Below are 27,806 nucleotides of genomic sequence, written 5' to 3' on the forward strand. Positions count from 1 at the left end.
TGCGATAAAGTTTATTACGGTCAAACTGGTAAAAATCTCGAACTAAGATTAAAACAACATAAATTGGAAAAGGCGTATGACAGGGTGGATAGGGGGGCAATGTGGCAGATGTTGCAAGTGTATGGTGTAGGAGGTAGGTTACTGAAAGCAGTGAAGAGTTTTTACGAGGATAGTGAGGCTCAAGTTAGAGTATGTAGAAAAGAGGGAAATTTTTTCCCAGTAAAAGTAGGCCTTAGACAAGGATGTGTGATGTCACCGTGGTTGTTTAATATATTTATAGATGGGGTTGTAAGAGAAGTAAATGCGAGGGTCTTGGCAAGAGGCGTGGAGTTAAAAGATAAAGAATCACACACAGGGTGGGAGTTGTCACAGCTGCTCTTTGCTGATGACACTGTGCTCTTGGGAGATTCTGAAGAGAAGCTGCAGAGATTGGTGGATGAATTTGGTAGGGTGTGCAAAAGAAGAAAATTAAAGGTGAATACAGGAAAGAGTAAGGTTATGAGGATAACAAAAAGATTAGGTGATGAAAGATTGAATATCAGATTGGAGGGAGAGAGTATGGAGGAGGTGAACGTATTCAGATATTTGGGAGTGGACGTGTCAGCGGATGGGTCTATGAAAGACGAGGTGAATCATAGAATTGATGAGGGAAAAAGAGTGAGTGGTGCACTTAGGAGTCTGTGGAGACAGAGAACTTTGTCCTTGGAGGCAAAGAGGGGAATGTATGAGAGTATAGTTTTACCAACGCTCTTATATGGGTGTGAAGCATGGGTGATGAATGTTGCAGCGAGGAGAAGGCTGGAGGCAGTGGAGATGTCATGTCTGAGGGCAATGTGTGGTGTGAATATAATGCAGAGAATTCGTAGTTTGGAAGTTAGGAGGAGGTGCGGGATTACCAAAACTGTTGTCCAGAGGGCTGAGGAAGGGTTGTTGAGGTGGTTCGGACATGTAGAGAGAATGGAGCGAAACAGAATAACTTCAAGAGTGTATCAGTCTGTAGTGGAAGGAAGGCGGGGTAGGGGTCGGCCTAGGAAGGGTTGGAGGGAGGGGGTAAAGGAGGTTTTGTGTGCGAGGGGCTTGGACTTCCAGCAGGCATGCGTGAGCGTGTTTGATAGGAGTGAATGGAGACAAATGGTTTTTAATACTTGACGTGCTGTTGGAGTGTGAGCAAAGTAACATTTATGAAGGGATTCAGGGAAACCGGCTGGCCGGACTTGAGTCCTGGAGATGGGAAGTACAGTGCCTGCACTCTGAAGGAGGGGTGTTAATGTTGCAGTTTAAAAACTGTAGTGTAAAGCACCCTTCTGGCAAGACAGTGATGGAGTGAATGATGGTGAAAGTTTTTCTTTTTCGGGCCACCCTGCCTTGGTGGGAATCGGCCAGTGTGATAATAAAAAATATAATAAAAAAATCTTATAGACGCATCCATCAGCATTTTGGGGGGAATTCTTTATCAAAAGTTTTTTTACTGTATCAAGATTTTTGAATACAACTTTAATATTAAACTGATCAGATGAAATTTTAGACAAAAATACAACTGCTGCTCTAGGTTTTGGCCTAAGTTTTGCAACTTCAAAAAAACTTAATAATGTTGAAATTGCAAAAGCCTTTTGTAACTTTGAACAATTTTCTGATTTATCCTCAGATGAAATTAATATTAGTAAAGGAATGGTATATAGCTTTATGTTAAAACCAAATATTCCCAATTGCCCTCAAAGATTCTTTAAGTCTTATGATGCACTTAATAACAATAAAAATTTGCACCTTACTAAAGCAGACAAAATAAATGCAATAGTAATTATGAAAGAAAATGATTACCAAGAAAAAATGAATAATCTCTTAGATGATACTGAAACCTATTCTAAACTTAGGAAAAATCCCCTAGAAACCATTAACAGCAATTTCAATAAAACAATAAAACTTCTACTGAAAGGCAAAGATGAATTAGTCAAACAATTTACTTCCACTAATCCATCTTTACCTTACATGTTTATCTGGAGAGAGTTCCGGGGGTCAACGCCCCCGCGGCCCGGTCTGTGACCAGGCCTCCTTAGGTCAGTGTCCCAGGATGCGACCCACACCAGTCGACTAACACCCAGGTACCCATTTTACTGATGGGGAACATAGACAACAGGTGGAAAGAAACACGTCCAATGTTTCTACTCTGGCTGGGAATCGAACCCAGGCCCTCACCGTGTGAAGCGAGAACGTTAACCACCAGGCCACCAGAAAAACACACAAACCAGGGAATCCAGTCAGACCAATTATTAGCTCCATAGGGTCAGTTTCATATAAATTATCCAAATGGCTTGTTGATATTTTGAGCCCTATTGTTGGCAAAATTTCTAACTTTAATGTTAAAAACAACATAGACTTAGTTGATAAATTAAGCTCCTTGACTGACTTAAATGATTTTAACATGGTTAGTTTTGATGTTACTTCCTTGTTTACGAAAGTTCCTGTTGATGATTTATTAAGTTTTTTATCTGAAGAACTCGTTAAATATGATTTACCATTGCCAGTTCCTACTATCATTAAACTTATTAAACTTTGCACTGTTGATGCAAAATTTGTAAGTTTTACTCAGAAGTTTGGTAACCTATACATGGAATTTTTTGAAACACGGTTGCTTAACACAATCCTCCCTAATAGAGCTAAATGGTTCAGATATGTTGATGATATTTTGTCTTATGCCCAAAAATGTAGATATACACCATTTCCTTGGAAAATTAAATAGTTTAGCCCATTCTATAAACTTTACTGTTGAGTTTGAAGAAAATAACTCATTGCCTTTTCTAGATGTTTTAATTATTAAGGGTAATAATGAATTCAAATTTAAAATTTACAGAAAACCTACAAATAACTGTTCCTATGTCCACTATTATTCTTCACATCAAGATAGTCAAACTGTCTGTTTTCTCATCAATGTTTTTGAGAGCTTTACGAATTTGTAGTCCTGAGTTCATAGATGAGGAAATATCCAAAATTTATGAAATGGGTAATGATTTAAAATACCCAAGAAATGTAATTGATAAATCTTTTAAAGTTGCTAGAAATACTTTTTACAGTCCAAAAAGGGACAACCAGCCTTATTCAACTAAAAATATGTTGGTTCTCCCTTACCATAAAAACTTGGTTGATATGCCTTCTCTTCTTAAGACTTTTAATATTAAAGTTGTATTCAAAAATCTTGATACAGTAAAAAAACTTTTGATAAAGAATTCCCCCCAAAATGCTGATGGATGTGTCTATAAGATTCCTTGTAAAATTTGCGATAAAGTTTATTACGGTCAAACTGGTAAAAATCTCGAACTAAGATTAAAACAACATAAATATAGCATTAGAACTGGACAAGATTCCAATGCTCTATTTATTCATGTAAGAGATTTTAACCATCCAATTGATTTTCAAAAAGTTGAGAAAGTAGTATCAAGCAAGTCCATGATCGACAGGAATATACAGTGGACCCCCGGTTAATGAACTTTTTTCATTCCAGTAGTATGTTCAGGTGCCAGTACTGACCGAATTTTTTCCCATAAGGAATATTGTGAAGTAGATTAGTCCATTTCAGACCCCCAAACATACACGTACAAACGCACTTACATAAATACACTTACATAATTGGTCGCATTTGGAGGTGATCGTTAAGCAGGGGTCCACTGTAATTGAATCTTGTTTCATAAAAAGCAGTTTTGACAATAATATGAATATTTCCTTTGGTTTATATAAATTAGATCCATTTATAATTAATAGAATTTGGGAAGAATTTAATAATACACTGGACAAATAATAATTTTTAAAATTTTCTTGGGTAGAATAGTTTGTTGGTGGGTTGTGCAAAGGACCTGTCCAGTTGGGCCGGCGCGCGTCAGGTGTTTAACCGTTGGTGGGATCTGATAGTGAGGTGTTGGCCAGACCCCTTATATACCTTCCTTGGATGCTTTACTTTCATAGTTCCTTGATAATGCGAGTAGTCACAAAAGCGCTTGGAATTTCTCTATTCTTTCAGAGTGGTTGTTTTGCATATTCTGAAATCGCCTGTTTACTGTGATCTTATTGCATACATATGTACATACATATACATATACATGCATACATATATATACACTGTAGTTCTCCATTGGGAAGGGGAACAGAATTCTTCCTCCGTAAGCCATGCGTGACGTAAGAGGCGACTAAAATGCCGGGAGCAAGGGGCTAGTAACCCCTTCTGTATAAATTACTAAATTTAAAAGGAGAAACTTTTGTTTTTCCTTTTGGGCCACCCCGCCTCGGTGGGATACGGCCGGTGTGTTGAAAGAAAGAAGAAAGATATACTGTAGTACATGTTATTTCATTAATGTAACATACATTCCATATAAAATACAGTAGTATATTTTCTAATTTATATACATGCAATGTTATTTGGTGACTGTACAGTATTATTTTATATATGCAATATATGTGTATTATTTTATGTCAGTTTAATATACAAATCATTATTTCATTTGTATTCAGCATAGTTTAATTACATTATTACTATTTTCTCCTGTCTGCATTTTTATTGGATTAAGTTAGTACATGCTTATTATATCTGGATGGAAGGAGAAAATAAGTTTACTTAGAAAAGAGATAGAGTAGATGGTCTTAGTTTTATATGACTAGGCAAATTTGTGTAAAATATAAAGGTAGTCTTGAGGTAGACTATTTAAATTAGTTAAGTACCAATGTTCCCCTTGACTAACTTTTATAAGTTAATGTTTTAACAAAATTATCCATTAACACAACTAATAAATACTTATATACTGTATATTAAAGCAGAATGAAACATAAAGGAGTAAAGTAAATTCAAGTGACTAAATAAAGTAAAGAACGTATCTCAGTGAGTGTAAAAGGTGATGCTGGATAAAATTGGTTTAGGTGACATTCCCTTAAAAAAAAAAAATTAACCTGTTTGGGTGATCCTTGGAAACAACATTTTCTGGAAATTCTGGTTTCTCACTTGCCTCATTTTTGCTGGGTCGACGGTATTTATTAGATCACCATAACCCTTAAAATTACAAATATAAAAGTAGCTTTTAGCTAACCCTTTAAAGACTGTTGAAGTCTAAAGCTCCAGTAGTACTGTAGTGTGAGGTAGTCCCAGCCCTACTCCCAACAGATTGAATACCACCATGCTGGAGTTCCATGAGGGTCGTCGCCAGTCACTTGATTTCAATATGTACAGAAAGACCCGTCGAAATTCTATGAATGAGATGTTTAGACGTATAGGAGGCAGTCAAACTAACCTCCAAGGTAACAGCCTCCCATCAGCTAACAACATTCGTCATTTTAGTTCACGGAACAGCTTGGTGCCATCGGTCGTGGACTGGAAGCAGGAAGGAAAGTTAGTATACATAGCTTTTTTTTTTTTTGTATCTTTTGTAATACTATCTGACCTTTTCATATTAATTTGAAATAACCATAATGTTGCTTATTTGCACAGTAAAGTACTAGAGTATAAATCACAGTCATGAAGAAAGTACCAATTGTATTCTTATCTTAATGTCACTTTTGTCTTTTTTTTTTTTCCCTCAGTGATTCTCTTATTGCATGCTTGAGTGCCCTGTATGGTAAGCTGCTGGTGGTAATGGGTATGGCCTTTCCAATAGCTGAGGTCATCTCGCACGATATTCCCATTTCTTTCTATAATGTGAGTGAAAATCAATTTAGTTTTCATAATACTAAGATGGTAACTTTTGGAAAATATTGGTAAATTACACCATTTCAATAAACCTTGAATTATTTGAACTAATTCCTGTGGACATTATTTGATTATAGTATACCTTATTTCTATATATTTTATTGTCTGCCAATATTTTCACAAATCAGATAGTGTTCTTTGTTACAAAATTTTATTTAAAATTAGCTAGCTCTATTATCTGTATGCAGTGAAATTTCTTAATATTTTTTCAAACTTAACTGATACAGTAATGATGACTATTGCCTGGTGACCTAAAATAAGTTTAATCATTAATAAATTTATACACTTTTGTTAAAACAGTGTTACCTTACATGAAATGTAACTATGCTCTTCTCTTCACTGAGCTTCTGGAGAATTTTAAAGTACAGTGGAACCTCTGCTTACAAGTTTAATCCATTCCGTGACCTAGCTCATAACCCGATCTGCTTGTATGCTGAGTCAATTTTCCTCATTCAAATTAACTGAAATGCCATTAATCCATTTCAGCAGAATTCCTGCTCTCGGTAGGCAGGACAAAAATACTTCAATATGACTCTAATATCAACTCTGGCTTATTTATCTATCACAATTCATGTAACATGACATAATAAATAATATAATTAACATAGAAACATGATATATACTCTAGAATGAATAAAATAGGCCATAATATGGCGAGTGGTGGAGGCAGTGTCCATTCCCTCTCCTGCCGATTATATCTTCCCATGCTTTTATTATGAGAGAAAATGGAGTGTTTGTGAGGCTAACTGCACTAGTTTCATAAATAAGAAATATTGTATTAAAACATAGAGAATGTAAAGAAATAAAGTGGTTTCATAAAGTATATGTACGCTGGCAAAGGTGGAGAGTGGAAGATAGGCTACTAGCTCCTACTACCATCGCACACCTCGCTTGTTTATCTATGATTTCATGCTGTAATTTCACTGACATCATCCTCTTTTTCTTCTCAGCACTGTCCTTTGCACTTACATCTTAGGACCCATGGTTAGAAAAAAGAAATTTGGCAATAATAACATGAGAAATGCTTTCACGGCTACATAAACACATTGCACAGCTCAGCTTATGTTGTGGTGTTTGCTGCACCACCCAGTGGCAGTGTTCTGAAAATCGCTTATTATTATTATTATTATTATTATTATTATTATTATTAATTTAGAGAACTGGTGCACAGATCCAATTCCCTAGAACAAGAGCCCCTCACCAGCGTCAAGGAACCTCCCATGAGGGGGAAGCTTGCAACCTGAATTTTGGCACGTACTTAACCCTTTCAGGGTCCGTCCCGTAGATCTACGGCTTTATGTTCAGGGTCCAAACCGTAGATCTACGCCATGAGCTCAGCTCACTCTGATAAACTGTGAGTGGTACATTTGGGCATAGATATGAGAGAATACATCTATGTGGTATGTGTGCACCACATAAAACAGATCCTGCAGCACACTGTGTATAATGAGAGAAAAAAAATGAAATCATGATTTTTCGATTAAAACAGCAACTTTGCAGTGTTTTTTCGTATGTTTTTTATAGTCGTATTTGCGATTTCTTGGTCTCATTTGATAGAATGGAAGACATATTACAGAAATAGAGATGATTTTGATTGGTTTTAGCATTGGAAATGGCGTGAAACTGAGCTCAAAGTAGCGGAAATGTTAAATTTTTGCCGATATTCAAGAGTAAACAAACGACCTCACACATCTAATACACGTCAGCTGGTGGGTCTAATATACATTCACAAATATGGTGATGATATTTATACTATTATTACAGTATTGCATAAGAGTAAATCTTCTATTTTTTGGTGTGAATAAAAATTCATTATGTGAATAAAAAATCAAAATGGAATTTATTTGTAAAGCCTCAAAACATAACTAATGAACAGAAGAAATGTTAGTTTAGTGCCAGGAATGCCTACATTGTTCATTCTGGACCTTATTTTGAAATTGGAATATTTTGAACTTTGTGTTAAATTGGCCAAATTAACAATTTCCGATCACTTTATTTTGTAGTTGAAACAGTTGACTTGGCGATTTCTTGTGCTCAATCGATAGAATAGAAGTAATACTAGTGAAATAGCTAAGAATTTGGTTGATTGGAATAATGTAATTGGCCTAAAATGGGAGTCAGAGTCGGCAAAATCGCCGATTCGTAAATATCGCTGACACATCAAAATTCGCGAGAGCATAATTTCGTCAATTTTCCACCAAATTTCGTACTTTTTGTTTTATTACCTTCACAAAAAGATTCTCTACGATTTCATAAGAAAAAATAACAAATTTTTTTTTTTTAAATTCTTGGACACTGGTGCGCGACTCCAGATTTGGGCCTTGGACCCTGAAAGGGTTAAAAACTCGCATGGTGGGCCACTCGTAAGCAGAGGTTCCACTGTATTGACATTTGGATATCTACTGTGACATCGTTTTTTCAATTGAAATAACTAATTATGCATTAACTTATTTTGTGCAGTAGTGTTTTTAAGTAGATTTTCTCACTTTTTTTTCAAAATACAACTGAGAAACATCATTCATAATGTTGTAATGGAAGAAGTGAGAACAGTGCTTAAAATTTTGACTTGTTTCCAAAAATAGATTAAATTAATTTACCCCATAACAAAACAAAAAGTACCAGGCATTCCTTGTAATCTGTCTGAAGCACCCTTAACCCACACCAATGCATGGCAAAGCCGAATATGGAAGCATATAGGGCCTGTATAAAATATGTCCTGCTGAGAAGACCTGACAAGGAGATGACATATTGATAGTTAATGTAAAAGAATATACAAAAGAAGAGTTACTGAATTGCTTAAAAATGAATATCTTCTTCTTTCAACAAATTGGCCATATCCCACTGAAGCAGGGTAGCAAAAAAAGAAAAATAAGTTTCTCTTTTTAAATTTAGTAATGTAGTATACAGGAGAAAGGGTTACTAGCCCCTTGCTCCCGGCCTGTTAGTCGCCTCTTACGCCATGCATGGCTTTTGGAGGAAGAATACTTTTCCACTTCCCCATGGTGATAAGAGGAAATAAACAAGAATATATCCATACCAGTTGGAAGAAGCACAAATGGAGCAAAAAAGTCATTCAGGAAAATGAAAATGTAAACCTTAAATATTTCCACTTGAAATCCAATTAAAAAGTGACCACCCATAGAATTGGCCCACTACTCACAGAAGGTTTGGTCATTGATAATGAAAAAATTATCAGATTTGGAAAACTCAGTATGAATCAGTCAGGTTTGTTTATTACTTCTAACCTTGCTACAAACCATGTATCTGACATAAGCATAAATCTCCAAGAATGCAAAAAAGAAATGGAACACATATCCATGCATGCAGCACCAGGGCTGGATTCTTAAAATTATTTGCAGTATCTATAAAGGTCAAAATATCACTAGCACGAGCACTACATACTATTCTTTAGAGAAAGCGGCTTATATTGAGGTGAAATCTGCGAGGCGTTAAAAAGTTCAAACATATCCCCTCTGCACAAAAGAGGCAGTGGAGCTCTGACAAAAGAAATTAGACCAGAACCACTAGCATCAAACATCAGAAAAGTCTTTGAATGAGTTTGTGAGACATCAAATTACAAATTTGGTGGAAAAAGCACGATCCATACAACACAAGTGAACATGGATTTAGTAAGATCACTCTCATCATAACTAAACCATTGTGACAAAATTAGAGGCTTTGGAAGAATACCAAATACAGATGTAGTCTACAAAGGTTTACCTTAGCCTGAAGCATTTGACAAATACAGTCATGAAATGAGTCCATAAAATAGTCAATATGTATAACAGGAAAAAATGGGAAAATGTTCAATTTCTGTAAGAAACAGACCACAAGACATAGCACGTAGCTTAGACGATTTGAATATTCCGTTTGATTTGTGTAAACTGTTAATTAATTTGTGATATATTTACATCTTGCAGGGATTCTACCTTTACCTGTACATTGGATCAATAATCTTCTTAGTATATGCTTATGTATTCCTCTTGCGATCACTAAACCTACCTACCGAGCACCTCAAGTCAAAGTTTCAGTCTCTAAGTAAGTAATAATTTTTTATTGTTTTTGTATTCCATCTTGATGGAGTATAAATCACTTGTAATAATCAATGTATGAGAGTGATAATGTAGCAGTAGAGTGAGTGAGGAAGTGTTAGCCCACAACACAAACTATAGTTACCAGTATCAACCTTCAGTTCTTTCAACAAAATTCATTTTCTTTCTCGCTGCTTCCTAACCTCACTTTCATCCACATCGTAGTCAGCTCACCCTCCCTTCCCTTCTCCGCATATCTGAATAAATTGTACACATTTATTTCTTATAATGTAGCACTGCCTCCTACAAAATGCCGTGTTTTCTTCATTGATGCTGTCTAGTGCCCTCAGTAGCAGCTATTACCACATTGAGTTGTAACTGTCTTTGATGATGGAAGAAAGAGAAATTTGTATTTCTATTTGCCATTTCTAAGAGTGATCAGCCAATTGTGGCATTTGTGTAATAGCATTATGATTTTAGGGCCCCCACTGTATTATACAGTCTCATTTATTTTGTCAAATTCTTGTCTCTCACCTCTGTTGTTAAATGGTGGATTCTATACATTTCCAATTCTAAATTTTTTCATCTTTTTTTTTTTTTTTTTTTCAGGACTTCAGAAGCTTATATACATTGTGTTCTTTACCAATATTGTCAAGCCTTCTTTTTCCTGTTCTCTCTCCTCAAAATTGAGTAGTTACCCTCAAAAGCTGTCTCATATATAACGTTTAATCAGTTTACTTTCAGTGAGGCTTATTTTTTCTAGTTTAACAGGTATGGTAATAGTCAAAATGTGGATAAAGACATACATGTTGAAATGATTCTTGAACTATACATAAGTATCTTTATCTCCCTTTGTCTAGTTTCTTCTTGTTTATAATATCCATTAATTGAACTTTTGCAGATTAATCCATTAATTTTTCTATATAAAATCTGTAAAATTGTATTATCCTGAGGAAATAATTCCTGAAACATAAGGATAAATATTCCTATACACTCATGTCATAAAAAAAAACATTAAAGTATAATATGTAAAGTTATTAGGAAACCTGTTTGCTACAGTATATACAGTATAAATATATTTACCAAAGTTAAGGATCTCTGTAGTTCTCTTGTTATTATTTTGTTCCTTTCCAATTAACACTCAAGAACCCTGTGTACATACTTTCAAATTAATTTTTTTGTTCTATATAGCACTATTTTTCTTTTATCTACACTCAAGTTGTTAATCATTTTTTTTTTTTCATAAAATTTTAATGACGTTCTGTATACAGCCTCTACTTACTTAATGATGGAGTTCTGTTCCTAAGACCACATCGGTAAATGAATTTGTCACTAAGCAAGGAGCATACTATAATGGTAGTGGGTTTGTGTCGACCATCTTTGATAGTGCTTTAATTTCACCTTTGTGCCATTTATAACATTTTTACTGTTTATTATAATATACAGTAGTGTACTGTATATTGTAATAAACAGAATAGAGGCAATCAGCTCTAATTTACATCATTTAAGTATGCATACTGGTCAGAGAGCCGTTGTAAGTCCGAGTTGTCGGTAAACAAGTATGTTGTTAAGTGATGAGAGGCTGTATATTACAAATTAATCTTTATCTGTTGACAGTCCTTAAACTTATTAACAGCCATACTGTTGTGTTAAGCAGCCAAGTTGCAAAATAAGCTTTTATTGGGACAACATTTTGCTCTGTTAGAACTTTTTTTGAAGCAGAAACATTTTCAGTAAAAGCTTGTTGTGCAACATAATCTTTTTTCAGTATTACCGGCAGTATCCTATTTAAATCTAACAGCTTCACATTTGTACCATTTATATGATACAGTAATTAGTTGAACATCTGTAGCATTTTAAAGCCTTGATGCAGAGATTGGGTAATTTTTCACTAGTAAAGTATGTGACTGCTGCAAAAAAAGTGCATGGATAACTGATAACAAGAGTATATAATTATGTTGTCTGATATACAGTCAAACCTTGGTTTTTGTATGCCCTGGTTAGTATGTAAAACTATAGTTATTCTCTATAAAATGTATTTTTTGTTAATATTTCCCATAAGAAATAATATAAATCCAATTAATCCATTTCAGACACCCAAAAATATTATCTAAAAATACATTTTATTGAGAATAACTATAGTTTTACATACTCTCTCATTTACATAAACAACCTACCAAATGCATCTCAACCACTCAAACCCATATTATTTGCAGATGACACTACGTATGTCTGCTCTCACTCAAGCCCAGTCATACTAGCCATTACTGTAAACACTGAATTACAGAAAATATCTACCTGAATGATGATTAACAAACTTACTCTCAATATTGACAAAACCTACTTCATTCAGTTTGGGAACAGAGATACAAATGTTCCCCTTAACATAATGATAAATGGATCACCTATCACAAAACTCAGAGGGAAAATTCTTTGGAATCCACCTTGATAATAGCCTCAAATTTCAGACACATGTACAACAACTTTCCAAGTCTCCAAGACCGTAGGCATACTATCAAAGATACGGTACTATGTTACACAATCAGCTCTCCTTGCCCTGTATCACTCACTTATTTACCCCTATCTCACCTATGGAATCTGTGCATGGGGCTCAACAATAATAAATCATCTCAGACCATTAATTACCCAGCAAAAGACTGCAGTCAGAATGATAACAAATTCCCACTCCAGACAGAACACACCACCAATATTCAAAAGTCTAAACTTACTCACCATACAAAACATCCATACTTATTATTGTGCCTACTACATACATAGAACACTAAACTCGGATATAAACCCTCCCCTCAAACTTCTCCTTACCAGCTTTAACAGAACATACGACCATAACACAAGACACAGATCAATCTTTGATGTTCCCCGTGTCCATCTCACACTATGTAAAAGCTCAATGCACATAAGTCCCCAAAATTTGAAATTCATTACCAGTGAATACCAAAGAAACACAGTCTGTATATCAATTCAAGACTTCTTAAAAACCACCTACTCATCCAAAACTAATTACACAGTATTTAATTTAACTTTACCTACATAGTTAACAAATCACTTTCTACTGCCTTAAAATATCATTACTCACTGTGTTACTCCCCTAGCCTTAGGACCCCACAATTAAATGCTCACAGATCAATAAATTCTCATATCAAACCTAATGCTAATATTGCATAACTTACATCTCATAAATGTATAACTCAGTTGTATAATTAGAGAAGCCTTATCAAACTGTTTTTATAGCATTACCTAATAGAATAATCTATTCTCATGAATGAACTGTAAGTCATCTAATGACCATTTAAACTGTTACTGCACTACAGATCATTGATTTGATTTGATTAGATCTGATTATTAAATTATATGACTACATATAGTAAATTGATCATTGTTATATTACTAACTGTAATGTTACAAAATTGTAAAACTATAATGCTTCAGAATTGAAATGTTCAAATTCATTGTTTAAAATAACTCGGTTGTACTTGATATTGTAAATTGTCTACAGTAACTGTTACCGTTACTCTGTTATAGCTTAGATAGTCTTAAGTTAATTTTAAGCCTCCCCGTAATGCTCTGCATACAAGGGGCTTTCGGCATGTACACCCAACTACTATAATACCTTGTACAACTATGTATCATATCCTAATAAAATATTATTATTATTATTCTTATTCTTATTATTATTATTATTATTATTATTATTCTTTCTTCTTTCAACACACCGGCCGTATCCCACCGAGGCGGGGTGGCCCAAAAGGAAAAACGAAAGTTTCTCCTTTTACATTTAGTAATATATACAGGAGAAGGGGTTACTAACCCCTTGCCCATTATTATTATTATAAACTAGGGCATACAAAAATTGAGGTTTGACTGTTGTATATAAATAGCATGGACTTCCTTTAGTTTTTCTCAAAAAATTAATGATGTACTGTATTCTAACCATGTTATAAGTTGTAGTCATCTACTGTTTACCATAATTCTCATACCAAATAGATGATAGTTTCCAGGTATGTAGTACTGTATTCTGTATATTATAGCTGCATTTTTGAGTAGCTTTTTTTAGTTGGTTTTGTTATTAATGACGCTTTGTATACAATACTACATCTGTTTAGTATAAAAAGCTTTACCGGTATCTAACAGCAAGAAAGATGGACAGTTATGACTTTAACACGTATTGACTAATGCATAGTGGTAATACTGGTTTGAGAGAGACCCACAAAAAACCATTATTCCATTATACATTGCAGGGAGCTACATGGCTATACCTGACCTAAATGTGGTCTTCCCTCGTCGGAACACATCGCAACATGAGGGTACAGGTACACACAAAGATCTGAATTACATTATAAAGAGGCTTGAGAACTTCAAGAGCTGTAATTACCAAAGGTGAAGCGTACACTCATAATATCTGATTTAGTGGATAACACAGATGGTTTATATCTGTTCTTAAATACTTCCCAACTTGCTCATTGCTATGTTTGCCCCTGCTATCGTAACAGTAGCTACCGCTGTGATAACAGTAGCATGTTGTTGGCACCCACAAGATGATGTAAAAATCATTAAAGTAGCCAAAATCCAGTTAAGCAAATAGGAGGGTCACACCAAAATTCTGAATTTTCTAATGTATAAGTCCACTTAAGATTGTGTATGATAATAACAGTAAGAAAGTAATTTGTGTACAGAATCTAAAGCACATCTCAGTTATACTGTACCTGTCTTATCCTAATCCACAACAAATGCATGTACTTAATCTCCCTACACAACAAAAGTACCTTTGGTGTCTAGTACCTACAAAAAAAAAAAACAAGGTAAGGTTACCAACACCACTGTATGCACATGACAAAATATATGTTGGAGAAACTTTCCGAAATCATGCACAGTGTATTAATGAATACCGTCGTGCATGCTAGTGGTATGATTCGAGCAATGCTTGTCATCCATCACAATCCTTGTGGACACCTAGATTTCCATAATGCTAGGCTAGGCATCAGGAGGAAGAAAAAATTCAGGCACTCACTTAAAGGTACCCCTTTGAGAATATCTAAAATAAGATAGATCAATTTTCCTTCGCAAACTTATTGCTTATGGTTGACCCAGATGATGTGAAGGTCAGCTTATAAACATCACATATCAAGAATACGATAATACTATGTAAACAAACCATACCACGGGTGGGGTTTGAACCCATGGTCAGAGAGTCTTAAAACTCCAGACCATCATGTGGTATGGTTTGTTAGCAATCGTGTCATTACGATTTCGTGAGTCATAATACATGTACCGTGTATATTACACACCCAAAGACAGTATTATTGGGCTTACAATTCTAGACAGCAAATATACTTAACTGAAGTATTTTCTGGGAATCGGCCAGTGTGATGATAAAATATTTATTCTTTTCCCAAGTTTGGTAGAGAGTTCATATCAATTCTTATGGTATTCCTTTAAAATTTTTCAAAATCTTCATCTTCTGAAATTTCCTTTGTATATGTCTAAGAAGAGGTTTTACATCCTCCAGGAGTAGATGCTTAATAAACAACAATCGTTTAAGGTGATTTGATATTATTCTGCTGTTATTTCCTATTAAAATTATGAGCACTTCTGGGAAATATTGAAAGAACAGTACAGAACTGTATTGTTTAAATATGCTAATATATTTAGTAGACTGGTATAACAGTGACACGTCTATGTCCAGACTATTAGTTATTATTTTATGTCATCGATATTTCTATATTTACAGTATTTTACACATTTTTGTGCATAAAGAAAAAATATTTGTACCAATTTTTTTAGAATGTTAGGATTAAAAATTGTCACTGTATTGTAATTTATGAAGTTCTAAAGTGGATGAGTCATTCAGTTCAAGATTAAACATTGTATATTTAATAGTGATTTGTACTTTTTGTAGTTCTCAAGTATCTTTAACAATGAATCAAGCAAGTTAATACTTTCACAAGATCAGAAGCTGACTTGGTGGCTCGCTGTTGTTCTCATTGTGCATGTTCAGTACTGTTAGCAATATTCAAATGTGACTCAGGTAGCATTATTTCTTAATGGTACACTATCATGCAAAACAATGTTGATGCAATATAATATTTTAAAGTTCAAGTAATATTTGTACATGAATAATTTATATATTTTGCCATAACTAGATATTAATGAATTGCATGTTGCTTTTTCAGTCATGGTTAATGGAGGAGAAAATTTCATTAGAGCATTCTCAGCCTGTTCACACAATGTTGTTTTGTATGTATAGTTCTCTACTGTATTTGAGATGATGGTGGTTTTACAAAATTTTAATGATAGTGTAACCTATTTCTATTGTAGTCAATGATTCAGTAATACAAAATCTATTCATGTATTTATAGTGAAATGTTACTAAATTGCCTCCTCCTCTACCCCTTCACCCCAAACAATATTATTCTGGACAATTTGTGCATGAGGGTGTCCAAATTTAGGAAAATTCAGAACTATGTAAATTTTCCTTTTTCCCCATCCTATTCAGATGAAAAGGAGATAAATGGTATAAAATACCAACACCATGGAAAGAGAGATGTAAATGCAGTATAATGTGATCCTTTATTGACAACGTTTCATTTGCACAGTGGGCTTTATCAAGTCACAAACAGATTTACCTGGGGAGAGAGCACATGCATTTGTATAGGGAGCCTAGTGACGTGAAGGGTCAGGTGAAGAATGTTGAAGGTGACAGCTGACAAGAGGTTGGATTTGAGAAGGGCTCACCCAGGTGAAAAGATACCAAATACAGTACATTATGATAAGTTTCCAAGAGAGGAATTCATGAGTAAACAATAATCATTAGACACTACAGGCTTAGTACCTTCCTTCTCTTGGCTTAGGAGGATTGGCACATGCTTTTTAACAATGCTATTGAACTTGCTAACTGATTAATTAATATTAACATACAGTAATTCCACAATTCTAAGATCTTCCATTAGTATAAAACCATGTAATATTGATTTGGAACTTGAAACTAAAGTGTAGATTATATAATTTAAAAATAGTATGTAAAAATCATGATTTGGGAAATGACCCAATCTAACCTAGTACGCCCAAGACATTTGTTGAATTATATTGGAATTAGTGTACAATATTAGATTTAAGGCAGCACATAGATTATTAAGGGTGCAATTTTCCATTTCTACAATACTTACATCTTGCATACTTTAATACTTAAAACAGGTTTAAAGTGAACTCAAATTGTAAATGCAGAGAACTATGCAGCATATGTTAGTTTGTATACAGAAAATGCAAGTTGGAATGGAAGAACACTTCCTCTACAGCTAAAGAGAAAGAATTACAAAAGTTTCTTTCTTTAGAATGAAAAAACACACTAAACAGAGAACTGGAAACATCTAACTAAAATTAAATGCAAAGCCCAAGAGAGAAAGAGAGCAGATGGCCATCAAAAAAATTTTAGTACACTAAAAAAAAAATATTTGTACAGTACAATTTTGTCTTGCTCATGACATCAAAATAACAGTTGCAGACGAATTGCAGAATGGGCGAGACTCGAACTCACAGCAAGTGAATCTTTAAACTTGCAAGCCAGTGTGCTAGCCACTGGTCCAGTGGATAGCACACTAGTGTGAGAGTTTTAAGACTAGCTTACCATGGGTTCAAGCCCCCAACTGTTTTGTAATTTGATACCTTTTAAGCTCATTTAATAAATGTCACCTTTTTTTTTAATATTCCTTTTAATATTATAGCAGTAATGTTAATTGCTAGGGAGAGTGGGAGGAAGTACTGTCAGGCTGATAGTAGCCTGGCATGGGCATTCATACAGCTGTATAGGATACATTTTTGTAGGATAGTAAAGGTCAACAGCTGCTGACCATGACCAACAAATGAATATGTGAAACATGTAGGTCACCCTATTTTTCCCTACTTAGTCTTGCTTAACTCTTTTTTTTTTTTTTCCTCAACTCTAACCTTAATATAGTATCTCTCTGTACAGTAACATTAAGAATACTTTAATCCCTAAAATAGGGAATAAAATAATCTCATGATATATGGAGAGACAGCTCTAGGTGTTTATAGGGATAAGAAGCTCTTACTGTATATACTGTACACACTTCTGCTAGTTCAAAAGAATGTGTTGCCGAGTATTTTCATAGGATAAACAGTATTGGAGGAAGAGTCTTGACGAGAGAGTGGGGTTGGTAGCTGGTCTTCTCATGATGATCAGGTTGAGCCCAGTATTCATAATATCTTCCTTTGCATTTGTTTTACATGATGGTACAATTGCTGGTGTCTTTTTTCTGTCTCATAAACATGCAAGATTTCAGGTATATCTTGCTACTTCTACTTACACTTGGGTCACACTACTCATACATGTACATGTTTATGTATACATGCTCATCTGAGTTTTCTTTGATTTTATCTTAATAGTTCTTTTTCTTATTGCTTTTCCTTTCATATCCATGGGAAAGTGGAATAAGAATCTTTTCTCCATAAGCCATGCGTGTTGTAAAAGTCACCTAAGATGATGGGAACAATGTTCTAGTAACCCCTTTTCCTGTATAGCCTAAGAAGCATATATGTGAACAGCATTTAGATAAAGGTAGGGAAGTTTTCATTGCATTTATGGATTCAGAAAAAGCATATTATAGAGTGGATAGGGGAGCAATGTGGCAGATGTTGCAAGTATATGGAATAGGTACTAAGTTACTAAATGCTGTAAAGAGTTTTTATGAGGATAGTGAGGCTCAGGTTAGGGTTTGTAGGAGAGAGAGATTACTTCCCAGTAAAAGTAGGTCTTAGACAGGGATGTGTAATGTCACCATGGTTATTTAATATATTTATAGATGGGGTTGTAAAAGAAGTAAAAGCTAGGGTGTTGGGGAGAGGGATGGAATTAAATTATGGGAAATCAAATACAAAATGGGAGTTGACAGTTACTTTTTGCTGATGACTCTGTGCTTATGGGAGATTCTAAAGAAAAGTTGCAAAGGTTAGTGGATGAGTTTGGGAGGGTGTATAAAGGTAGAAAGTTGAAAGTAAACATAGATAAGAGTAAAGTGATGAGGGTATCAAATGATTTTAGATAAAGAACAATTGGATATCACATTGGAGAGAGGGAGTATGGAAGAGGTGAATGTTTTCAGATATTTGGGAGCTGCTTGTCAGTGGATGGGTTTGAAGGATGAGGTTAAGCATAGAATTGATAAAGGAAAAAAGGTGAGTGATGCGCTGAGGTATCTGTGGAGACAAAAACGTTATCCATGGAGGCAAAGAAGGCAATGTATGAAAGTATAGTGGTACCAACACTCTTGTATGGATGTGAAGCTTGGGTTGCAAATACATGTACTGCAGCAAGGAGACAGCTGGAGGCAGTGGAAATGTCCTGTCTAAAGGTGTGGTGTAAATATTATGCAGAGAATTGGAGTGTGGAAATTAGGAGGTGTGGAGTTATTACAAGTATTAGACAGAGGGCTGAAGAGGGGTTGTTGAGGTGGTTTAGTCATTTAGAGAGAATGGGTCAAAGTAGAATGACTTGGAGAGCATATAAATCTGTAGGGGAAGGAAGGCAGGGTAGGGGTCGTCCTCGAAAAGGTTGGAGGGAGGGGGTAAAGGAGGTTTTGTGGGTGAGGGGCTTGGACTTCCAGCAAGCATGTGTGAGTGTGTTAGATAGGAGTGAATGGAGACGAGTGGTTTTTGGAACCTGACGAGGTTTTGGAGTGTAAGCAGGGTAATATTTTGTGAAGGGATTCAGGGAAACCGGTTAGCTGGACTTGAGTCCTAGAAATGGGAAGTACAAAGCCTGCACTTTAAAGGAGGGGTTTGGGATATTGGCAGTTTGGAGGGGCTTCTGAACTGTCATACCTGAGCACCTCTGCAAAGACAGTGATTATGTATGAGTGAGGTGAAAGTGTTGAATGATGAAAGTATTTTCATTTTGGGGATATTTTCTTTTTGGGTCACCGTGCCTCGGTGGGAGACGACCGACGTGTTAAAAAAACAGTATTGGTTCATTTGATTGAAAAAGAGCTTAGGAAAAATAATAAATAGGATCATCTAAAAAAAACCATAATACTCTTTATAAATCATATTTATTGACCAAATTATACGTGACAAATAAGTAGGATGGGTAGGGGAGGTCATCCCATGAATGGTTAGAGGGAGGGTGTAAAAGAAGCTTTGAGTTTGAGGCTTGAACATCCAGCAGGCTTGCATGAGCGTGTTAGACAGTAGTGAATGGAGAAAGTGTTTTTTAATGAACATGCCTTCTGGAATGTGAGCAAGGTAACTTTTATAAAAATATTCAGGGGAAACTGGTTAGCTGAACTTTTCCTACAGATGGGATGGACAGTGCCTGCTTTCAGAAGAAGGGGTGGGAATGTTGCACTCAGAGGGGTAATCTGATACATGTATCTGATTGTGATGTCAGCACACTTTTGGAAAGACAATAGTTGAGTGAATGGTGGTTGTGGCTTTTTTTTTTTCTTACCCTGCCTTGATGGAAAATGACCACCGAGTGAAAAAAATAAAAGGCGGTATAGTAATGTGTAGTAATTTACTTGAGTTACAGAGTATCAGCATACTCTGGTGAGAGAAATGTGCCTCTCCGATTTTTATTGTCTTTGAGAAGTAAATGTAAAGTAAGGCTAGTGGTATAGGCAAGACTCCTTACACCTGCCTCTGTTCACCTAGAAGTAGATACTCAGAAATTAGTCAACTGTAGTGAAGGAGTGGATATGTGTAATGGCATGTTGTAGTACGTAGGGAAGGGTGGTGATGTGGCGAGTGTTCTTTGGCAGTGGCTTATTGTGGAGAGCATTGTTCTGTGGTGTTATGGCATGTGTTAATAGGTGGTGTCATGTTGTGGCAAGTATTGTTGAGTGGTGTTGCGAGTAGTGTGTGTTGAGTATTGTATTACCGCCAGTAGCACTGCCACCTGACTCGCCTCCCTTATGGAGTGACATACAGTTGTACCTTGACTTAAGAGTTTAATTCGTTCTGTGACCGAGCTCGTAATTCAATTTACTCGTATATCAAATAAATTTTCCTCATTGAAATTAATTGAAATGCTATTAATCTGTTCCAGCCCCCCAAAAAACCACCCCAATTTTTTTGTTAGATTTTTAAATAAGAAAAATGTATTTATAAATAAGAAATACATGTATTGTATACTCCACCCACCACCATCTCTACTACAAATGGGGGGGGGGGCATCCAATTAGAGAGGGAAATAAGATAATGATTTGGGGCATACATGTACAATCAAGGAGTTTGCCCTGGGCATCACCAGACCTCTGTGTGCCACTGTCCACCCATCACCATATCTACTTCACCCACCATTATCACTACTCCATCCACCACCCTCACTACTCCACTCACCACCATAAGTACTCCACCCACCACTATCAGTACTCCACCCACCACCATAAGTACTCCACCCACCACCATAAGTACTCCACCCACCACCATCAGTACTCCACCCACCACCATCAGTACTCCACCTGCCACTATCAGTACTCCACCCACTGCTATCAGTACTCCACTCACCACTATCACTACTCCACCCACCACTATCACTACTCCACCCACCACTATCACTACTCCACCCACCACTATCACTACTCCACCCGCCACCATCACTACTCCACCCGCCACCATCACTACTCCACTCGCCACCATCACTACTCTACCCACCACCATCACTACTCTACCCACCACCATCACTACTCTACCCACCACCATCACTACTCTACCCACCACCATCACTACTCTACCCACCATCATCACTACTCCACCCACCACCATCACTACTCCACCCACCACCATCACTACTCCACCCACCACCATCACTACTCCACCCACCACCATCACTACTCCACCCACCACCATCACTACTCCACCCACCACCATCACTACTCCACCCACCACCATCACTACTCCACCCACCTTAATGTTTCTGAAAAAGTTCTGAGTGTTGAAGTGGAGGTTACCTCTTCCCCAGATTTATACGAGAACCAAACAAGGGACGAGGTGCCTCACTTCAATCTGGGATTAGTGTGGGAGTATTATCCTTCCAGTTATGTCTTGGAAGAGCATGTGGGATGGGACGAAGTACCTGACATTCCTCTGGGTACAGAGTGGGATTTGACTTCAGATACACCACCAATTAGTGGCAGCATATCTGAAGCTCTCTCATAACCCAAATTTTGGCTTGCAATCAAAGCAAAAAATTGACCGAGCGGCGGTTCATAACTTGGAAAACTTTTAAGTTGGGGCACTCATAAGTCAAGGTTACTGCTGTACTATGTAAACAGTGTTATGTTGGATGTAGTGAGAGGGAGAGGGAGAGGGAGAGGGAGGGAGGGAGGGAAGGAGGGAGGGAGGGGGGGAACCCATCTTGCATAAGTATTATTTACAATTTCATCAATAAAAGCCAAAATTAAACAAAGAGTATTATACCAGATTGCAACCACATTGATAACATAGATGTTTATGGGAAGATGGGGATTTGCTTAATGTGAAATTAACTTAACTTAAACCCTTTCTCCTGCCCCCATGCTGGCTGTTAGGCAAGAGTCGACTGTGTAGCACATGAATATAGATGCTCTTGGAGGGTCAAAGGGGATATGGGAAGTCTTTCCTCTAATGACCTTTTTATTAGTTTTGGCCTACCATGCATTGTGAACAGATTTTTCAGTACTACACAGGCAAGCTAAATTATAGCCTGCCTGTGTAGTACTGTACTGGGTATGAGTTTCTCAGTTTCATTTATATGGTTTTCCTAAGGCAGTTGTTTCGTAATAATGGCTCCTAGATCCTTATTTTTATCTGGATTTTTCAAGGTGAATTTGGTTATAGACACTGACTCAGTTGCACCGGTAATTTGCTTTGAGTGACAAAATTTTATTATTTATAGATGCTATACTCTTTGCGGTGCTTTATGGAAATCACAGCAGATGCTTAACACATTTTCTCATTATTTTACCAGATGATGTTTTTGTAGAATGATTGGGTGTTGCATGTATGGTATAGTACTTTCAGTTTTTGGCTGAAATATGTCACGAAATGTGTGTGTGTGTTTGTGTTTGTTAAATTACAGTATTATTATGCAGCACTGAAGACCTCTTTTTTCTCAGTTTTATTTTTATCATGCATTTGTTATTAATTGGTACTTTTGTGGAGTTTCCATATTTATTTATAAAAATGAACTAAATAATGTGGACTGTTTTAGGTTTTGAAGTTGGTAATGATTGAATTTTATATTGTGTTTGTCATCTTAGTTTCTCAGATGCATTTTCTTTTTTGTATATGAAATTTTAGAGCATGTATGGTATGCTCTTATTTTTTTGAAAGACTAAGTAGAGATATTTTTATATAATTTCTTGAAAATTGGCAACTAGGATTAAATTCTGTAAATAAAAATATCTGCTTTTTATCAAATTATTTTTTTAGTGTATCCTTTGTTTTTCTTTGTGCAATTTTACTACATGCATCATGGGCCTTAAAGACACCTACCATATATTGCAAGGGACACCTGTATTTATCTGCAGGAGATCTAACAAGAGGGCAGGTGAGAGAGAGAGCTAGAGAGCAATCGTGCGAGAGGGAGTGGGTGAGCGAGCAAGAGACCAAGCGAATGAGAGAGATAAAGATACAAGGTGAGGTCAAAACATTTGGTTAGGCTTGAAAAGATCATGGAGGCAAATACCTCTTTATCTAAAAAGTCTATTTTTACATATATAAAATCATCATACAGCAAGTTTAGATTTCTTGTACCAATTCCAGAGATTGTGATTAGTAATGCAATAGACTATTACTCAAAATCGTAATGACTTGATTGCAGATAACCAAGGAACGGGCAGGGATTGAACCCGTGGCAAGCGAGTCCTAAAACACCAAGCAAGTGCAAAAGCCACACAGCCAGCTGGCTACAGTAAGATTCATCCAACTAGGTATAAAAATATACACCTTAAATGCAAGTTTTTACAGATGAATCTTCCAATGCTGGTGGTAACGGGCGTTATTGTCATACCATCAGTAGTACATACCATTAATTGCTCCATCTCATTCTTCCTTAATTGTTGCTTTTCTTAAATAATTTTTCATTCAATTTATAATTGATAAAACACACAAATGGGATCACTAATGTATGCATAACTCGCTGGTTTATGGGCTGCAAGATTACTATAATTGCACTGTTACGACCAGAGTCAGCAGTCCTGCTCATCTCAAACACTTCTTAGCATTCATAGGGGCAAGTTATTTAAGTGGTTCACTGGTACATATTTGGATAGTTTCATTTAAGTGGAAAGGGAAAATCTGATTTCTGTAATTAAGCATTTCCTAAATTTGGACATACCCCTCTGCATGCATTCCAATTAAGTGAGATATTACTGTATTTATAATTTTATTCATAAATGTATCTGTATACATATCTAATTGTGTATTTTTGTATCATACTTCTTTAGTGCCTATATTGTATTAGATTATCTAAATCCATATGTAAAAATTTAAATATCTAAAATTGGAAAAACATATATGGACTGGTATAAGGATATAAAGAACCATATTTCATCTTTAATGGAGCCATCTTCTTTGTTATAATAGTCAGTCAATACCTTGGTGTGCAGGGAAAGTATCTCCATTTTTTTATCAGTGCAAATCTTCATTAAGCTCAGATTCTAAAATGGGCATGATATTGCTGGGCCATGGTCTGTGCACAGTTTTAATATTAATTTCTAGATAGTATTAGTCAATTTACCCTAGGAACATTTCATCCCTTCTAATAGGAACTAGTTAAAAAAGAGATCATATTTTTATTTTTACTGGAAAATTTTTTGTTTTTTCTTTAATAATGTATTACACACAGTCTTTGATTTATTATTAAATATTGATGGATAATTGTGTATAGCTTTTTACAAGTGCTGATTTGAAAATTGTATCCAGGACGTATGTCACGCAGAGATTCTCGTGTGTCTGGCTGCTCAGATGTAGACAAGGAATCAGACCGTGCATCTGTCAACACAATGAGCTTTAAACCTCCAAAGTTTGCCATTACTGGATCTAACAATCATGGTTCAATGTACCTCAAAATGGGTGCAGTAGGTAAGGTAATTTAAATGTTCTGAATTAAAATATATTATTACCACTGGACTGTGTTTTTAATAAGCCAGTTTACTTCTTGTACACACCTTTTTAATTTTCCAGTTGATTAAGCCTACCTAGTACAGGTTGACCATCACCAATCTGGCATCATCAGGACCTGTAGGGTGCCGGATTAATGATTTTGCTGGATAAGAGTGGTTAGGTTAGAATACACTTAACCCAATGGAGATATTAATGCATCGGCAATTTCACCCACTTTATGCTCTATTTTTTACCCATTCCATTGTTCCAGTCTACCAAACTCATAGCTATTTCACTAGTATTCCTTCTAGTCTGTCGATTGAGTACAAGAAACTGCCCATTCACCTATTTCAACTACTCAATAAAGCAGTCAGAAATTTTTAATTTGGTCAATTTCACACAAATTTCAAAAGATGCTAGTTTCAAAATAGGGTCCAGAATAAATTGTAATTGTATAAATAATGTCAATCCATTCGTAACTATGTATCAGACCGGCCCACTTGACACGTATTGGACAATAACGTCATTTGTTTACTCTTGAACATCAGCAAAAACACATGGTTGCCATTTTTTCTCATGCACTGCGTGCTGCAGGATTTTTTTTTATATAGTGCACACTTGCCACACAGACCTATTCTCTAATATGCAGGCCCAAATTTACTGGTTACAGCTTATCTGAGTGAACTAAGCTCATGGCAACTGACAGCAAGTATATATATATATGTATATATATGTATATATATATGTATATATATGTATATATATGTATATATATGTATATGTATATAGGTAGTAGGTTGGTAGACAGCAACCACCCAGGGAGGTACTACCGTCCTGCCAAGTGAGTGTAAAACGAAGCCTGTGATTGTTTTACATGATGGTAGGATTGCTGATGTCTTTTGTCTGTCTCATAAATATGCAAGATTACAGGCATGTCTTGCTACTTCTACTTACACTTAGGTCACACTACACATACATGTACACATTTATTTATACACACTCATCTGAGTTTTCTTTGATTTTATCTTAATAGTTCTTGGTCTTATTAATTTTCCTTTTATATCCATGGGGAAGTGGAATAAGAATCTTTCCTCCGTAAGCCATGCGTGTTGTAAAAGTCAACTAAAATGCCGGGAACAATGGGCTAGTAACCCCTTTTCCTGTAAAGATTACTAAAAAGAATAAGAAGAAGAAAATTGTCAAAGTGGGAAGTCTGAATGTGCGTGGATGTTGTGCAGATGATAAGAAAGAGATGATTGTGGATGTTATGAATGAGAAGAAGCTGGATGTCCTGGCTTTAAGTGAAACAAAGCTGAAGGGGGTGGGAGAGTTTCAGTGGAGAGGAATAAATGGGATTAGGTCAGGGGTTTCAAATAGAGTTAGAGCTAAAGAAGGAGTAGCAATAATGTTGAAGGATAAGCTATGGCAGGAAAAGAGGGACTATAAATGTATTAATTCAAGGATTATGTGGAGTAAAATAAAGATTGGATGTGAAAAGTGGGTTATAATAAGCGTGTATGCACCTGGAGAAGAGAGAAGTGTAGAGGAGAGAGAGAGATTTTGGGAAATGTTGAGTGAATGCGTGGGGAGTTTTGAATCAAGTGTGAGAGTAATGGTGGTTGGGGATTTTAATGCTAAAGTGGGTAAAAATGTTATGGAGGGAGTAGTAGGTAAATTTGGGGTGCCAGGGGTAAATGTAAATGGGGAGCCTTTAATTGAGCTATGTGTAGAAAGAAATTTGGTAATAAGTAATACATATTTTATGAAAAAGAGGATAAATAAATATACAAGGTATGATGTAGCACGTAATGAAAGTAGTTTATTAGATTATGTATTGGTGGATAAAAGGTTGATGGGTAGGCTCCAGGATGTACATGTTTATAGAGGGGCAACTGATATATCGGATCATTATTTAGTTGTAGCTACAGTTAGAGTAAGAGGTAGATGGGAAAAGAGGAAGGTGGCAACAACAAGTAAGAGGGAAGTGAAAGTGTATAAACTAAGGGAGGAGGAAGTTCGGGTGAGATATAAGCGACTATTGGCAGAAAGGTGGGCTAGTGCAAAGATGAGTAGTGGGGGGGTTGAAGAGGGTTGGAATAGTTTTAAAAATGCAGTATTAGAATGTGGGGCAGAAGTTTGTGGTTATAGGAGGGTGGGGGCAGGAGGAAAGAGGAGTGATTGGTGGAATGATGAAGTAAAGGGTGTGATAAAAGAGAAAAAGGTAGCTTATGAGAGGTTTTTACAAAGCAGAAGTGTTATAAGAAGAGCAGAGTATATGGAGAGTAAAAGAAAGGTAAAGAGAGTGGTGAGAGAGTGCAAAAGGAGAGCAGATGATAGAGTGGGAGAGGCACTGTCAAGAAATTTTAATGAAAATAAGAAAAAATTTTGGAGTGAGTTAAACAAGTTAAGAAAGCCTAGGGAAAATATGGATTTGTCAGTTAAAAACAGAGTAGGGGAGTTAGTAGATGGGGAGATGGAGGTATTGGGTAGATGGCGAGAATATTTTGAGGAACTTTTAAATGTTAAGGAAGAAACAGAGGCAGTAATTTCATGCACTGGTCAGGGAGGTATACCATCTTTTAGGAGTGAAGAAGAGCAGAATGTAAGTGTGGGGGAGGTACGTGAGGCATTACGTAAAATGAAAGGGGGTAAAGCAGCTGGAACTGATGGGATCATGACAGAAATGTTAAAAGCAGGGGGGGATATAGTGTTGGAGTGGTTGGTACTTTTGTTTAATAAATGTATGAAAGAGGGGAAGGTACCTAGGGATTGGCAGAGAGCATGTATAGTCCCTTTATATAAAGGGAAAGGGGACAAAAGAGACTGTAAAAATTATAGAGGAATAAGCTTACTGAGTATACCAGGAAAAGTGTACGGTAGGGTTATAATTGAAAGAATTAGAGGTAAGACAGAATGTAGGATTGCGGATGAGCAAG

General features: G+C 36.0%; 1 protein-coding gene and 1 long non-coding RNA gene across 4 annotated transcripts in view; one reads left to right on the plus strand and one right to left on the minus strand.

Moving 5' to 3' along the window:
• Nucleotides 1–27,806, plus strand: part of LOC128695152 (serine-rich adhesin for platelets) — a 201,203-nt gene that overhangs the window by 110,522 nt on the left and 62,875 nt on the right. Inside the window, exons 5-9 of the mRNA XM_070091355.1 lie at nucleotides 5,141–5,365; nucleotides 5,557–5,671; nucleotides 9,643–9,760; nucleotides 14,013–14,084; nucleotides 24,691–24,849. Of these exons, the coding sequence (XP_069947456.1) occupies nucleotides 5,141–5,365; nucleotides 5,557–5,671; nucleotides 9,643–9,760; nucleotides 14,013–14,084; nucleotides 24,691–24,849 (689 nt within the window). The remainder of the gene's footprint in view (nucleotides 1–5,140; nucleotides 5,366–5,556; nucleotides 5,672–9,642; nucleotides 9,761–14,012; nucleotides 14,085–24,690; nucleotides 24,850–27,806) is intronic.
• Nucleotides 1–27,806, minus strand: part of LOC138853610 (uncharacterized) — a 124,422-nt gene that overhangs the window by 3,351 nt on the left and 93,265 nt on the right. For 2 of the 3 annotated variants that reach the window (XR_011392807.1, XR_011392809.1), the window contains exon 3: nucleotides 5,212–5,347. This is a non-coding gene — a long non-coding RNA (uncharacterized lncRNA). Of the gene's footprint in view, nucleotides 1–5,211; nucleotides 5,348–27,806 lie in introns of those variants that run through there. The other variant, XR_011392808.1, reaches the window with a different exon arrangement.

Source organism: Cherax quadricarinatus, chromosome 35 (genome assembly GCF_038502225.1).
Source record: "Cherax quadricarinatus isolate ZL_2023a chromosome 35, ASM3850222v1, whole genome shotgun sequence".
Lineage (NCBI taxonomy): Eukaryota > Metazoa > Arthropoda > Malacostraca > Decapoda > Parastacidae > Cherax > Cherax quadricarinatus.